Source organism: Balearica regulorum, chromosome 1 (assembly GCF_011004875.1).
Source record: "Balearica regulorum gibbericeps isolate bBalReg1 chromosome 1, bBalReg1.pri, whole genome shotgun sequence".
Lineage (NCBI taxonomy): Eukaryota > Metazoa > Chordata > Aves > Gruiformes > Gruidae > Balearica > Balearica regulorum.
In genome coordinates this window covers 142437739-142453399 of record NC_046184.1, presented here as the reverse complement: position 1 = coordinate 142453399, position 15661 = coordinate 142437739, and the positions used below count along the sequence as shown (strand labels likewise).

The window sequence follows — 15661 nt, the reverse complement described above, 5'->3', positions numbered from 1 at the left end:
AGCACTACTCTGGCTAAATAAGGGTTTAGAAGGCTTCAAAAAATCCTTGCAATTAACTGTAAATTCATTGAAAACAAAAATATTACAAGCCATGCATTTTAAAATGTGTAGCAGAATTATAGTTCTTATTGACTGAAGAAATACAGAAATTTACTTTGCAGGGGTTTTAGTAGTAAGTGCATACATGGATAGGAACAGCACCTGCATGTACAGCTATTGTGATTCAGATTTGAAGGGCCAGGAGACTCCTTGCCTCCCAGCACAAATTGATGGCCAACTGGGATCAAAATTCTGGCCTTCCTGGGGCACCTCCAAGTGATTGTGTAGGTGAATTGTTGGAATTGTCACTTCCTTGATAAATCTGGGGCAAGTCTCTAATTAAGGAAGTACACTGAAAGAAACACAAATATATTGTACTGTTCAAAATTATGAGGTAGAATCCCCGATTGCATTCAAGTCAATGCAAATTTTACCATTGTTTTCAAGAGGAGATGGAATTACAGCCCCAAACCCCATTATTTAGAAGGCTATAATACTCCCCAAAAACGGGTTAGAAATATTTAGATGCAATAATCAAGTAGCTTTGTGGTTCGTGTTTATTGTATGTAATCATACAAACTGTTAGGTGCAGAATCCTTGACATTTCTTCTTAGTTCTGAGTAAATAACAAGTTCTGCTCTGGACATATTAGTATATTTATCCTTCTTTAATGCTCACTTTTTAAGGAGGTGCTTTTGAGTTGCTTGGCCCCTGGCAGGGAGGGATACAGGTCCACTAAAAAAAAAAAAAAAAAATCAAGAAAGGAACTGTAACATTAAGGAAATTTTTTCATTCTGTCTTCCTAGAGTCCCAGTGTGGTTTCACAAGTTTCTACCTGCTTGCTATTCATGTTCAGCATGAACGTAAAACCATCAAAAGAACTTCCCGGATTTAAAGATGCTTGAGAACTGGGTCAATAAATGCTGATAGAAGCACTTCAAATGCCTACACCAGCACCTGCCACGGAAAAGGAGGGGGGAAGAATGAACAGGGCTTCAAAACTTCAATACTGGCGATCTGTAATACCCTTTCAATTTCTGATTTTACAAAGTACATTGAGTGCCGTGAGCCTCCAGTCCCTGGGTAGCAGGGGGAACCTCTGTGTCTCCATGCCATGGCACGGAGCCACGATGGCTTTCGGGGTCCTACTCTCTTGAGCAAGGCTTGTTTTCTCTCCTACCAGTCCTCTGCTCTTTTAGGATGCCTCAGCCTTTCTGGGAGCTGGGAGACCCCTCTGCCTAAGCTGATGGCCTTTATCACCAGCCGTTAACATAGCCATCTGGCCGCACTTGGAGTAGGTGCTGCCGTACCATCAGCATTTTCTCGGCAGTTGGCAGAGTGCAGGTGCACGCTCTCGCACTGCGATTCGTGCAGAGCGCTGCTCCTCCGAGCACAGCCAGCTCACACAGGGCTCGGGGGCTTCCAAACATGAGGCCCTCCAGCCAAGCCGGCCTTACCACCACCACCTGCTTGCAGCGTTAATCAAGGGCTCCCTCTGCTAACCTAGAGAAGGAGACGATGCCTGAATGTATCGGTGCCGGTCCAGATGGATGGCAAGGGATGAGCAAAGAGCTCTCATATCAGAGGCAAAAGAGATCCACATTGCCAAGGAACTCTTTGGGGAAAGTGATGAAAAGACATAGATGGATAATTAAGTTCATTCTCTTAAATTGCTGTGTTTACCACCGACACCTATTTCTGCCTTGCCTTTGGCAGTCAAACTCAGAATTTGCAGTTCTGAGATATAAAAAAATGAAGTCAGAAGCAGAAACACATACAACTGGGACTTAAGAAGAAAGGTTTGAGGAAAAGACAGAGGGACTGTTCAGTGGGAATGAAGAAGCCAGGGAGACATTGGGACAAAGAAGGCAGGAAGAAAAGCACAGAACGAGAGAACAACCCATCAGGAGTTATTTCATCCCATTCAGAGAAAATTAGCTTAATGATTCAGTCATTCTTTTTCTGGTTTTCAGTTGAATAATAATGGAAGTTATCTTTTAGGCTTTTCCCAAGGCTAGCATGATACCTCTTCCTAGGACACAAACATCCACTGGACATAACATGTCACTCTTACTTTGTGTTTTTTAATTTGACAGCCTTTAAATTAATTTAGCAGAATAGTTGCCAGAGAAAAGATATCATGCATTCCAGATCATCCATGTGTACTCTTCCAATCCTATATAAAATCAACGAAGGGGCTTTTTTTTCCTGGTTGGGCAGTAGGTTTATGTTTCCATCTCAGAAGCCAGCTACAGAGAAACTAAATAAAACTTAGCATATTGGATGAAACGTGCAGAATAGGAAATCACACTGCTCCTTTAAAAAAAGTCCAATTTTTCTGACTATGCAAGCACCATTAACCTGGGATCATTTTTAAAATTGAAAACGAAAATGCACGGTAAAAGTACAGGCTGTTCCCATTACTACTTACTGCTTGCTCGCAGTAGACAAACCAGAGAATGTAAAGCAACTCCTATGAGAACATGAATACCATCTTAAACAGAATACGAAACAGCAAGATGTGTGTTACAAAGCTATGTTTCTCATTCCTTAAAAAAATAAAAAAGAGAGAGGGACAGGTACAGAGAAGGAGAGCAGGAGTAAGCAAGGAAGGGAAAAGGGGAGAGGAAAAGAGAAAGGGAGAAGAAGGAGAGAGACAAAGATGGAAATACAATGATGCCAGGAATGCTGAATGCTTTGGAAGACCTTCGGAGAAGATTAGTAAAGTACACAGAATGGAAAGGAAAATATGCAATTTTCCTTGATTGAAAGGAAATACATAAGCTGAAGGCTAGAACAAAGCCAATACCCTGTCACACACTGCCTGGGGGATATAAACGAGACTGAAAGCAAAGCATCAGCATCGCGTGCACTGTGCTCGCCCAGCTCGTGCCTGGTAAGCAGCATGGCTGTGAGAGCTGTGTCACTGCTAACCGGGACGTGACTCTCCGAGAGTTTCTCTACGGCGTTAGTGCAATGACTGCAACTCCCAACGACGACATCCTGGAATATGGAGTGACTCCCGTTCTTTCCTCAGGGACTCATCTACTCACAGTCTGCTTAGCATATATGGTAAAAAAACAGCCAGCCCCTGCGCATCGTATTTTCTGGACATAATCTTACATTCCTTCCAACTTATGTGGCTGTAACCTCTTTCCAGGTTCTTCTTTCTCTCTGTCTTCATATAAGTCTTCATCCTTTCCTACTCCTCGTGTTGTGTTTTTTTTCTCCTTAGTCTCCCTTTCTTCTCGCTCTTTACTATCTCTCAGCATTGTTGGGCTTATTAACTTGCATGTTAGTATCTTAACTTTCTATTCTGGATTAAATTTAAAACTAGATTAAAAAATATGGTCATTCAAAAAGAAAATGGAATATGGTATTTATGTTGTGATTTTTTTCTCCCATCATTCTGTCCTGTCTTTGTTTTCCTTTTTTCCCCCAAATTTCTCCCATTTTACCTGTCCAATTCAGCTGCTCTGTGAATGCATACATATATATTCCTTTTGATAGCATCCATTTCAGTAGGATGCTGATTTTTATTTAACTCAAAGAGTAAACAATATAGAAAAATGATTATCTGAAATTAATCTGCAAAATCTGAAATTAATCTGCAAAACAAGGAAATTGTCATATCATTTTAAAAATAAAAAGAATCAATTCAAAATCTGGTTTTCAAGTCAAAGAATGATTTAGTACTGGTAATGTAAATTTATACAATTCCTCTGAGACTGAATTCTCCTTATATCATCAGTTAAATATAATCTCACCCGGTGCTAAAAAGAAATTGCAGGAAAAACAGCACTGATTTTCACCCTCTGTGGCTACCAGAAGATGGTGTGTTTTAAAAGGTGTCTCTGGGCGGTTGCAATGGTAGCTTGTGGAAAGGGTCCGTGATGCCAGGCAGCAGGGCGAGCACCACTCAGGTCCATCCCCCGTCGGGCTGCACAGGACAGACAGCAGGCAGGGACAGACCCACAACCGCTCTCTTTCCTTCCAGCTCAACCCACTCTTTACACAACTGTCCCCCACGCACCACCATGCTGCACTGGGCCCAAACTCCCTACAGCGTGTGCTTCTTACTGGGGGCTGAAAGAAATTAATTAAATTCCCTGTCCTGGCCTCATTCTGCTGCCTTACAAATCCCTATACTTGGGGCTGGTGGGTAGCACTCTTCTAGCTGAAGGGAGGGATTAGCCCTTTTGTATCCAGCTTCTAAAAATAACCCCCATGCAAACACTTTGGAAGCACAAGAGCATGATTTTATTTCAAAATATTGTCTCCAGAAAAGAAGGTAGAATTACATTTAAGAGACTAAGGATATAGGCGCCAAATTTTCACACAGCCTAAGAACGGTATTTCTGGACTACCCTCCTGAAGTTTACTTTGGTGTCAGCAATTTACATCACCTTCTTCTTCATCTAAACAGAAAAATGACTAGGTAAGATCTCTACTGCAGACACCAACTAAAGGCACACATACCCACGGCACAAGGTTGAGACCCCGGGCTCTGCCCCAGGCCGCTGCCTGGACAGCCTGCCCGCGAGGAGGCAGGAGGCAGACCTCAGAGCTCAGAGGGGATGAAGGACCTCTCAGCTCAGCTCCAGCCGGCTCCCCAGAGCTGCTGCGGCGATGTTGTCCTGCCCGTCTCCATACACATATGCTGCCAAATAGCCAGTGGGAGCCAGCAGAGCTACTGGGTGCCTAATGCACATTGGGGCCCAAATTCCTACCAATAAATGCAAACATGGACCTAAATTCTCTGCTTTTGACTGCACCGAGATGAAGAAAAAGTCCACACAGCTCTGCTCTGCACCACACAACAAATGCAAGTTGCTATTCTCTGATGCCCTTCCTCTGGCACCATGCAGTGTACATCCTATGCTCTGCTCACCCATGCCACTTGAGGAGCGGAGAGGCAGAATTATACCCTCGGTGATGTCATTTTCCTTAGTTGAAACTCAGATTTATTCAGACTTGATCTCTACATATACCCAGGTTGGTTAACAAGAACACATCAATTTGAATTTCAGATTTATACAAAAAATCACTGTTTGGCACTTAACTGAATACTATGTGAACACTGTCACAAATGGTTCTTTTTTGCAAGAAAAGGCAAATATACTACTCTTTTACCCTGCTAGGAGGACACACGGAAATGGATGCTGCTTCCTGCATAGCATGTTTCCAGAGATATGATTCAAGAAAATAAAAAAAAAAAAAAAAGAAAAATCTATATTCTGTCTGTAGGACCAGCTGAAAGGGCATCTGGAGAGGCAAACACAATGTAGTTATCTATCATTGGTAGTTGTCAAGGTAACTACAGGATTATGATTCCAGACTAAAAAACCATTTCATATATCTTCTAAGCTAGCGGTCTCCAGCCAGCCATTTGAGGTCATCTTAACTGGAGGAATAGCCTGAGTAAGATTCTCAGGAGAACTGCTCATCACATCAGCCTTGTAAGACATGCACTGGTTGTACACCAAATAAGCAGATTTTTTGACATCTCTGTTATTTGTGGCCTACGGTTTCAAAGAAAAAGGCTTTCATGGCACTGGACGTGTGCTTTGCCTTCTGCATTCAGAAACAAAGTCCTGAAGGAAATCTTATTTGAAGACTTCACTTAGCCTGGGACCAAAAAATTAATTTTGCATCATCTCAAATAAAAAAAAACCAAACCCAGAAAAACCCAGGTTGATGGAAAGTAGGCTCAGACTCACACAAAAGAAGTGTTTTCCACAGGACATTTCCATTTAGTGGCAATTTTTAAATAAAATCTTTGCAAAATTATCTTTAAAAAAAAAAGATTCTTTTATAGCATGCATTTGCAAATCAACATAGTATTGCTAAGCAGCAGTTTATTAATTCGAGAAGATTTTAAGGTCTAGAGCCTAAACCATAGATTGTCTTTGATAGTACAGTAGTCTGGGACGTAAGAAACTCAGAATGAGTTGGGATGAAAAGCCTTTGATCTGGATTGACCTGAACACAAACTACCACATTTCGAGTTTGCCTTCTACAGGCAGGGGCACTTTCCCTGCTTTATTTTGCAGATACGAATGCAAAAAATGTTTCTCTCTCTGTTTTGCCAATAAATGCTCCCATCAAAACAGACAAATCTCTAGGAAACATTCTGTCGTAATGAAAAATTGTTCCAATTAGGGCCATGGGATTTTCGCATGGTCTGACTTCCAAGTGTAAAATATAAGCTAGGAAAAAGCCTGTAAGATTTTAGGTTGGAGAATGAACTTTTCACAAATCTCCACTTCCGAAGCCCCCAACTACCATGACAAAGTTTTGAACAGGAGAAACTGCTTTTTTCCTTGTACTATTTTTTAACTTTCCTCCCCTCCAATACATATATATCTTCCCCACCGCCCTCCCCGATATACCATAAAACTCCTAGAGAGAAAGAAGTATAGACACTGTACCATTTAAATGAGATCCACATTCCAGGAAGTTTAGTAGCTGTAAATTACTCAAAAAAAAGCGCAAGTGTGTGAGCATAAGTGAGATTGGAGTAGAATGAGAGGAAACACAGAACAACAGCAAATCTTGCCCAGAGCCATGGAGATCTCTCTCCCACCACAGGCCCACATATTTTCCATGCTTGGGAGGTAAAACACTGGCAAGAATTGTTTTTCAACTAGGTCAGCGTAAATGTTGGAAAGATGATTTGATTTGTCTCCTCCAGTCACATCAGTTGTGAAGAGCTACTCCTTCCAAGCAGCCTGAAGTCAACAGTAATCTTGGTAAGAGAAGACAGTGGCAGACATAATGTTAAGACTAAATAGGGACTAAAACACAGCAGATCATTATCTTGGGGAAATGAATCAGGTGCTGGTAACAGTTTACATCACCTTGTCTAGAAACACTGCCTTGATATAAGAGGAAAAATCCAAATCTAGACATTATTATTAGATATCTAATGATTCTCATGTTAGAGGTTTTCCTCAATTCAAGAGTTTATCAGTCTCCTTAGGACTATTTCTTCTTACAAGCAAGATTTTCTAGCACCAAGTACCAAAAAAGACTATAAAAAATGCTCTGGCATTACACATTTCCTGCAAGCCTTTAAATAGGCTGAGAAAGGTTTCGAAGTGCACGTGAGCATGCTAATTTCTATTCAGATTGTGAAAATGTGGCAGAGATGTCATGCATCATGTAATCTTGAACACATTTTATTTGAAACTTAGATTTTAAAGTTTAGATCTTAAAATAAAATATATTAGTCCATGCACTGCATAGAAAAAAATAACAAGAAGGGCAAGCTGCTCCAGAGCCATGGGTAATATTTCCTGGCCTTTTCACATAGATTATTTCTCTCAGCATCAGTGCTCCTACACTCCTTCCCTCTGTTTCCACAGAATGGGATTTTTACCTGCACAGATGGGATTTTTTTTCACACTGCTCCAAAGTTGTTCTCATTTCCTAAGACTTCATTATGGTCAAATTATTGCTCTTCTTACCACTATCTGTGCCCATGAGTCTTATTACGGGCACTGTATGAACACTGACACAATTCCGTGAAGATTTACAGTCCAGGAATCCACGTATGTTACAGTATTTGTAGTCAGGGCTGGACAAATGAAGCAGACAGGGGTTTATGTGGTTTTGGCTGCCAAAATTTCATAGACTCAGAGTTACAGGCTGGAAGGTGGAGGCTGGAAGGCAGCTCTGGAGATTGTCCAGTCCCAGCCCTTGCTCAAGCTGGGCCACCTGAAGCCGGCTGCCAAGGACCGTGTCCAGAGATGGCTTTTGAATACCTCCCAGTATGGAGATTCTACAAACTCTCTGGGCAACCTGTACCTATATCCAATGGGACTTGTACTTCAGTTTGTGCCCATTGCCTCTCGTCCTGTCACTGGGCACCACTGGGAATAGCCTAGCTCATAACTCGATTTAAGAAATGGGACTTCTATTTAGAGCTTTGATTCTTTGCCATTGAAAAATGGCCCTCGAAATACAAGTTAAGCATGCCCCGCTGTACTGCTGCAAGGATGGAGCTGACAAGGAAAGATCGGCACCGCTGGCATGCTCAAGTAAACCACAGTCTGTCTGTTCACGTGCAGCTCACAACTGGAAGGCTACACATACAGACTGCAAGTGCTTCAAATATAGGCTCTGCTTTTCCCATGTTTACTTCGGGACGCAAGCTTTTCGTGCTCCTGGCAGCTGGATCCCTAGCACAGAAGCCAATGGCATTCAGACAGAAAATATTCTACTCATTATATGTAAATTAACTTCTAAAGCCCTACATGTAACCCACGGAAGCTAGGACCATATAAAGCAGATCTTGGAAGAGAGAGATGAAAGCATTCCAGAAAAAAACAAATTGCCTTTTTCTTGGCTTTGTCTTTCAGTATTTGCTGGCAATTTTCTTGAGAACAGACAAGGTCCAGAAATAGCTCAGGCAACCCACATGCAACTACTGCTCGAGCCGGAAAAAATAATGACATACTATGGGAGGTGTCAAACCCAGGAGCACCTCTATCTGGCCACTGCTTGACATCATGACTCTACAGGTACATAAAAGAGGATCAAAATCCTGTAAAAGAGTGAAATGAGAGCATTGTCAGGCCTTGAAGAGGCAATTTCATTTTTAAATTCCCTTTCTCCGGTTTGCCTTCAGTAGGGCAGCACAATCAGCAAAATCCTAACCTTGGAGCTCCAGTCCCATTAGTCACACAAAGCTTCAGTGATTTACAGTCAGAAAATCATTTCAAGACATCTGAAAGGACTTTGTTATTCTGCCTACAGCTACACCTGTGCACTTCTTTTCTCTAAGTTTCAATTAGAAATAATTTAAATAAGAGAAAATCATGTTTCCTAGTGGCGGAGCCTGTTAATGAAATATGTTTCACATTTCCAACAGAAATGGGAATTTAGGAAACTTAACAGGCAGAGCTTGTGCCTGCATTATGAATACATTTTATATTTGAAAGACTTTATCTCCATCTCACTATCCAGATCTGCAGTTCATCCTTAGCTCTGTGAACCATCTTCGTACTGCTCTTAATGTCTAAAATGCCACCCTGTTAACATGACAACTCAATTTCTAGGGCGTCTTAAGAAAGAAAAAAATAGGGAATTCTCTATTGTTTTAAATGTCTGTAAGCACTGAGGGGAAAAATCTTGTAACATTACATTGAAAGTCAAAAGGAGAACAAAAAAGGCATGAGCAAGCAGGCATAATGAATTTAACCATGTTTTTATCATAGAATCATAGAATATCCTGAGTTGGAAGGGACCGATAAGGATCATCGAGTCCAACTCCTGGCTCCACACAGGACCAGCCCAATCAGACCATATGACTGAGAGTGTTTTTGCATCAAAGTATTATGTAAAACAAACAGAAAAGCAGGACAATTGATTTGCAAACTATTCACCTGAATGATTTTATCAGAGGGCTCTAGAGATACCTTTCTGTGGATTAAAATATTCCCTGCTTAATATGGAACAAAAAGTCACCAACTTTACTGGGTAAGGGAAATAAAGGCTATGAGCACAGAGAAATCATATCAGCCCCTGCATTACTTTCTTGGACTCTAAAAAGGGTTTTTTCCATCCCTTGAGCACGTGGAGTATCCAGTCCTTACAGACTTAGACTAAGTTTAACACATCCAAGATTTTTCAAGATTCAAATATTTTCATATAGCTTGAATATACTTGGTATAACCATAGATGAGACTATGGAAAGAAAAGGAATCTTAATGTTTAGGCAAGGTTCTGATACCCGTCATCAAGTGACAAAGCAGAAGAGCTCCACAGTTCCACACAGGATCTTGCAAAGTGGCATAATGTCAGATCGAGACTTCTTTACTCTTCACTCATATCACCACCCTGTCTTTCAAGATGTTTTGGGCCAGGCATTCAGTTCTCCAGCTCTAACTGAGGGCAGTCCCTGTCCTGCCAAAGCTAAGTACTGGAGATAACGCACAAGCATGAAAAAAAAGAAACCACGTAGATGGAAACTGCACTGTTATTGCTAGGAAACTCTTTAAACTGATCCTACAGGTCTTTCAGCATCATCATTGGTAGAGAAAGTATATGCCAATGGCAGGATGTGGTAGAAGGGACAAAGTAGCCACATCAGGTCTTGCCACAAGCTCAGGATGTTACGCTTTTACACCTTAAAACTACACCATGAAAAGCAAATCTGACACAAGCAAACATAAACTCACACATGCTTATGTACACTTATAGAAAATACATCTCAATCACAAATATTTTCTACTATTTTTGACTGTTTGGAAGATCACTTCCATAACAACCTCTTTGATGTATTATGTCAAAGAAAAAGTCCCAGGTGACATTTTTGCACGTTTTAACAAGGCATCGGTCTTTGCTGAACTGACTCTGAGTCATGTGCTGGGAATACCACCATTGACTCTTGGGCAAAACCAAATCTAACAGTTTGGGAATTTGGGAACTCTCAGCAGCTGGCTTTCTCTACCTTGCAGGGAAAGCCAACAACATACAGTCTGGTACAGAGCGGAAAACTGTGGGCTGTTTTGTTAAAACTGGTGCCTGACACACAGCAAGTGTCAAGTGGAGTAACCACCCATGAGTTATTCTGCAATTATGCTTGGTGCCTATCAGCTGTATTACCCCTTCTTCTTTCAGGAAAACTCTTCGATCTCAGATCTCTAATAACAAGGAAAATCTCTTTGCTTGTTAGCAGGTTATACTATAAAAGGGAGCAAGAGACCTTGTCATCTCCTTATTCCCTGACTGAGCCATATGCAGCACAAACATCCCAAGAGAAAGCTCTGGGAAAAAGCCAGGCTTGTTGAATACATGCGAATTGCAGTGTTTTAAAGGTGATATTGTTCCTCCTCCTACTTGGCCCACGCTGTCTTGATGTGGGTCAGACTGTAAATTACACAATTTTGTTGCCACCGTGCTAACCTCTGTATTCCTCTGACTCCAAGGGAGAAAGTATCTTCTTCCTTTCTCACCTGGCTTCAAACAGAAGTCTCATGAATGCTGTGGATTTAGTGCGTAGTTTTATAATTGTGGTTTTATTTGAATTGCCACAAAAATGTTGGGTGAGATTAAACACAGGCTTCTCCTTTTGAAGAGATCTGTGCTTAATATGACTTTTACACAGTGTTTTCTCACTAACTTCTAATTTTTTTCTCCTTTGAGTCTAGTTGCAACTCCAGCTCCTACACTGCAGTTGTGAGAGCTTTTCCTTGATACTGTTCTAAGTGATATTTATGCATAAACTTTTGCTAATTGCTGGTTCCATTGGCATTCATGAACCTATGCAGGAATGAATGAAGCTTTCATTCATGTTTATATATTAGTTTCCAACATTTGTATGTTTGTAATCAGCCTAAAACCAGCTTTCATTTGCAGAGATGTAAACTGAGGGTAACTGAGTTAGGAGATATATTCTATTATGTACAGGGAAAGACTTTTCCTAGTATCATTTAGAGCTGAGTTTATCACAGAAACTTCCCAATTCCATAACTCAATGTAATTTGTTCATGACTGGTAACTGTGGTTATGGCTCCAGTAACAAGCAGTTTGGATCAATAGTAGTCAATCTCTAGAGCTTATTTTGTGCTGGGGACATGACATAGGCACTTCTACAGGTCGCTGGGACTCTTGGTTCAGATAAGCTCTAAGTTTGCTCCCGTGCACTAATGCTCTGTTACTGCTGCAGCTCACCTCCCAGGGTAGTTCTGTCCAAAGAGAATCCAGGTCAGGACCTGTGGTGCCCTTCATGATGCGAATGCACGCTCGGCAAGCGGGCAACAGTTGAGCGTTGCCTGAAAAGTGCTCTCCTGATCTAACTAACAAACGCAGTAACACAGACACACCCTATGCGTAAATTTGAGACTTACACAATTAGAATATCTCTGTGGCAATCCCTAGTCATCAACAATTTTCCCAGCCATATAATTGCTACTATTAACAACACAAGTTCCCAATTTAACAAATGGAAGCAAGATAAATGCCCACATCATTCCGGCTTCTCCTAGCTTTATGATTCAGAGCATAGCAATCTGTTGCCCTTGGTCTTTTTGGAAATAGTGCCCATGTGATAATTTTAATGACAATGCAGCACTTCTTCTGGTCTGTTCTGGATATCTGAGAGCTTTGATTGCTTTATCAAGGCAGAGGTTCTCTTGGTCAAGTGAATTGGGTCTATCATGCCCCAAGGAGCTGTACTTTATTCTCCTCCACTCAGCTGCCCACCTCCTTCCTCACTCTTTACACTTAGCAATAGGTAATTCAGCACAGAGACCCAAAATGGACGATACCTAAACAGTCTGGAATCAGCAGGGAGAGGAACCAAGGAGGTTTCTGGTGTAGCATCATGGGAGAGGATGGGTGGTAGGAAGAGGTGATGGATACATTGCTTAGATTTTCTGTGTCCTTTAGCATTGCTGCCTTGTAGGGGAGCGGCCACAACTGCTTTTCTCTCCAGTACTCTACCATCTTTAGGCACTGGCTCTGGTTTGAGTACCTCCAGCATGGGAAACCAGGCTTCCTGCCCCCCTGTATTCAGAAATTTTATCATGTCTTTCCATGTCTTGCCATGCTGCTGCAAAGAAAAGCATCATCTGTATGCATAGCCTTTTTATTATTACCCTTTATCCTCCTCAGAAAGTGCTAACACATTATTGCTCATCATCTGCTTCATAGGAACCATTTATGTACGAGCTTTAAGTCTCACTTGTCCCTGAAGTAAATGTAAATTATGTCAAGTGAAACTGCTTACCCTTAAACAGCAGACAGAGCCCCAGACAGACAGTAGGCCAAGACATAAAAGGATGATATCACCTTAAAAACACCGTAATTACATGCATTCAACAAGCCTGGCCTTTTCCCAGAGCTGTCTCTGGGGACGTTTGTGCTATGTATGGCTCAGCCAGGCAATAAGGAGAGGACAAGGTCTCTTGCTCCCTTTTGCTGTCTAATCTGCTAACAAGCAAGGAGATTTTCCTTGTTGTTAGAGATCTGAGATCTGGATAGCAAACTGATGGCACTCACTCCTAGAGTTCGTTCATGGCAAAAAAAGGACAGCTATATTGGCCCTATCCTTGACGGTGCTGGCTACCCAGCAATACTGTTTTGAGTGGTTCTCCCTCAGGAGTCCAATATTCCAGATGAGAACAGCTTCTGTAAGTACTTTTGTAATATGAGCCATGAAAAATGCCCCAAAAAAGGGAGGGAGGGGTTGTCAAGACAACTGATAAGGTTTTTATGCAGTGACAAAACAGATGTTGAACTGTAGCTTTGAAAGGTAATCCATTTGCACAGCCCAGCCCTGCTCACAGCACCTGCACACACATCCCATTACAAAGCGACATCATGCTGATTGATCGATAAACAATAACACAGGACTGCTGCTCAAAGTTGCACTTTGTACAGGATAATGCCCTTGCAAATACAAATATCCCTCAATCAGTGAGAAATTCTGAAAAGGTGATACTCTTCCAGTTTGTTTTTAGGCCAAATCTATCAGAACCTGAAATTATTGAAGCCTCAGTCATTATAATTACATTAAGGAACAAATTCAGTCAACCTTAGATACAATTTCAGTTTCCTCAAGCTGCCAGCTGTATCTTGACAAAGTTCATAACAGAAGGTTAAAGCTTAGTTCATTCAGAAAAAACAAAACTAGGGTGCTAGAAAAGTCTGTGATCACACAGATGTGAGAAAATAAGGCAGAACCTGGTTTATTCAGCTTCACACAGGTCACATGATGTAATCAATTCCAAATGATTCTGGTCTCTGTACAGAAATTTCCAGCAAAAGATTTAAACGACGTAATAATTACCTTTTTCCCTTCATGATCCTTCTGACTATACCTTAATTTATGATGCTCTTAACTAGCATACATGTATCCTGAGGCTATAATGGGTGCACATTTATTTAAGTCAAAAGATAAATCTTAATGAAAGGGTTTTTTAACACAATAATTAACGTATTTTGATCATCATAACAGTAATTATTAGAGGCACAAAAACAGAATCAGATCTCAGCAGAAGCCATGAAGATCCTAAATAGGGTGGAGTACCAGCACTGCCCTATTATTTTGCCAAGAAATGATACATCAAAGTGGCAGCAGTGAGTCATCATACACTACTAGGAACTACACCCAGTGAATCCAAGAGATGGAAATACTAGATGCACTAACCTCCATCATAAATTGCAAATTATAATCACACAGCAGATAGTGCGCAATATGCCTTTTCTCATAGTTATCAAGCTATGCTCTCCTTATGCCTTCCCCAACATGATGGCTCATCAGAATAAAACAATGAAACGGGAAGAACCACAAAAACATAGGAATTTTGGCTTGATATGAAAGGTCCATCTATTTTTAAGAACACAGTTTTATTTTGTGAAGCATTATAAGCTCTTACTATGTGTCAAATAACACAATTGGGCAGCCCTGTTCTTTTAGAAACATCTTTTCTTTAAAAGTCACCTTTTTTTATGGGATTATACACACTATGAGAGGCAAGACCAGCAATGGAAAAGAGCACACCCATTCTCACCTGCTGTTATCCTCCCCTTAGCAGAAATGACTAGTATTCTGATTTTCTGCTCAGCTATTAAATCAATGTGCCCATACACATGCACAGGCACACTGTAACTTGCAGCCAGCCCTTTTGCAATGGCACACAGTAAAGAAGTAAAAAAAACCTTAAAACATTTTTAAAAAACATCCTACTCATTTTACCCTTGTGTCAGATTTACTTTAAGCATTAGTTTCCCCAAGCTAAAAAAGTTTGACAATACACAAGGGGACCTTATAGAAAAGAAGATGCCAGCAAAAAGACAGGAACAAAGAGTTCCTTAGAGAAAAGGATGTAGTATGGTACCTTTTCCAGTCAAAGTTTCTTCTTGTGTTTTCCTCACTGCTTCTTGGCCCTCACTCTCATTGTTTCCAGCTGTTACAATACAGAAAATGGAAAATTAGCAATGCAATCAACTTAAGGACAGTGAATATAAGCATGCCGCTATGAAGGGCTAAACACATTGTAAAAACAGTGTGAAGTTTTAGGTGAAAAGGAGCGATTCGTTACTGTCAGAGAGCAGAGGTATTCGAAGAGGGCTATACAAATGCACTGCTGTTCACATGAGTTATGCCTGTTTCTCTCATTTATTCATAAATGATGAGACTATCTGCTGGCTGGACCAGCTGAACTGAGATATGAATCTGTGAGTCAAGTGAATTATATCACATCCAGATTCTACAAAAGCTTCGCTATAGGTTTGAGCGGAAGACCCTTCACTCTTTTTTCCAAAATGAAGAATTTCACAGTTAGAGGAAAGGCCCCACTACCCTGGCCACAACACTCAGGAAAAGTTTTACCAGAGCTAACAGAATATGTGATTAAACATCAAATAAATGCCTTTTGTGCCATTCAGCTTAAGTGGACAGTTAATAATTGTCTGACATTTGTTTGACAACTGTTTTATAATAACGTATCAAAGGAAAAAAACACAAGCACAAACAAAATATTGTGCTTGGTAGTACAAGGTTTTTTTTTTTTTAAATTAAGTTTAACATTACATTTATCCATCCACAGACATTTTCCATAGCATGACACATCAAAATACCTATTTTCTATTATCTAAATTGGATATTTCT

At 40.8% G+C, this 15661-nt stretch overlaps 1 protein-coding gene across 1 annotated transcript in view; it reads right to left on the bottom strand.

The window, feature by feature from the left end:
* The window catches only part of DHRSX (dehydrogenase/reductase X-linked), a 171662-nt gene that overhangs the window by 104061 nt on the left and 51940 nt on the right, over window positions 1-15661 (bottom strand). Inside the window, 1 exon segment of the mRNA XM_075736658.1 lies at window positions 14889-14957. Coding sequence (XP_075592773.1) covers window positions 14889-14957 — 69 coding nt within the window.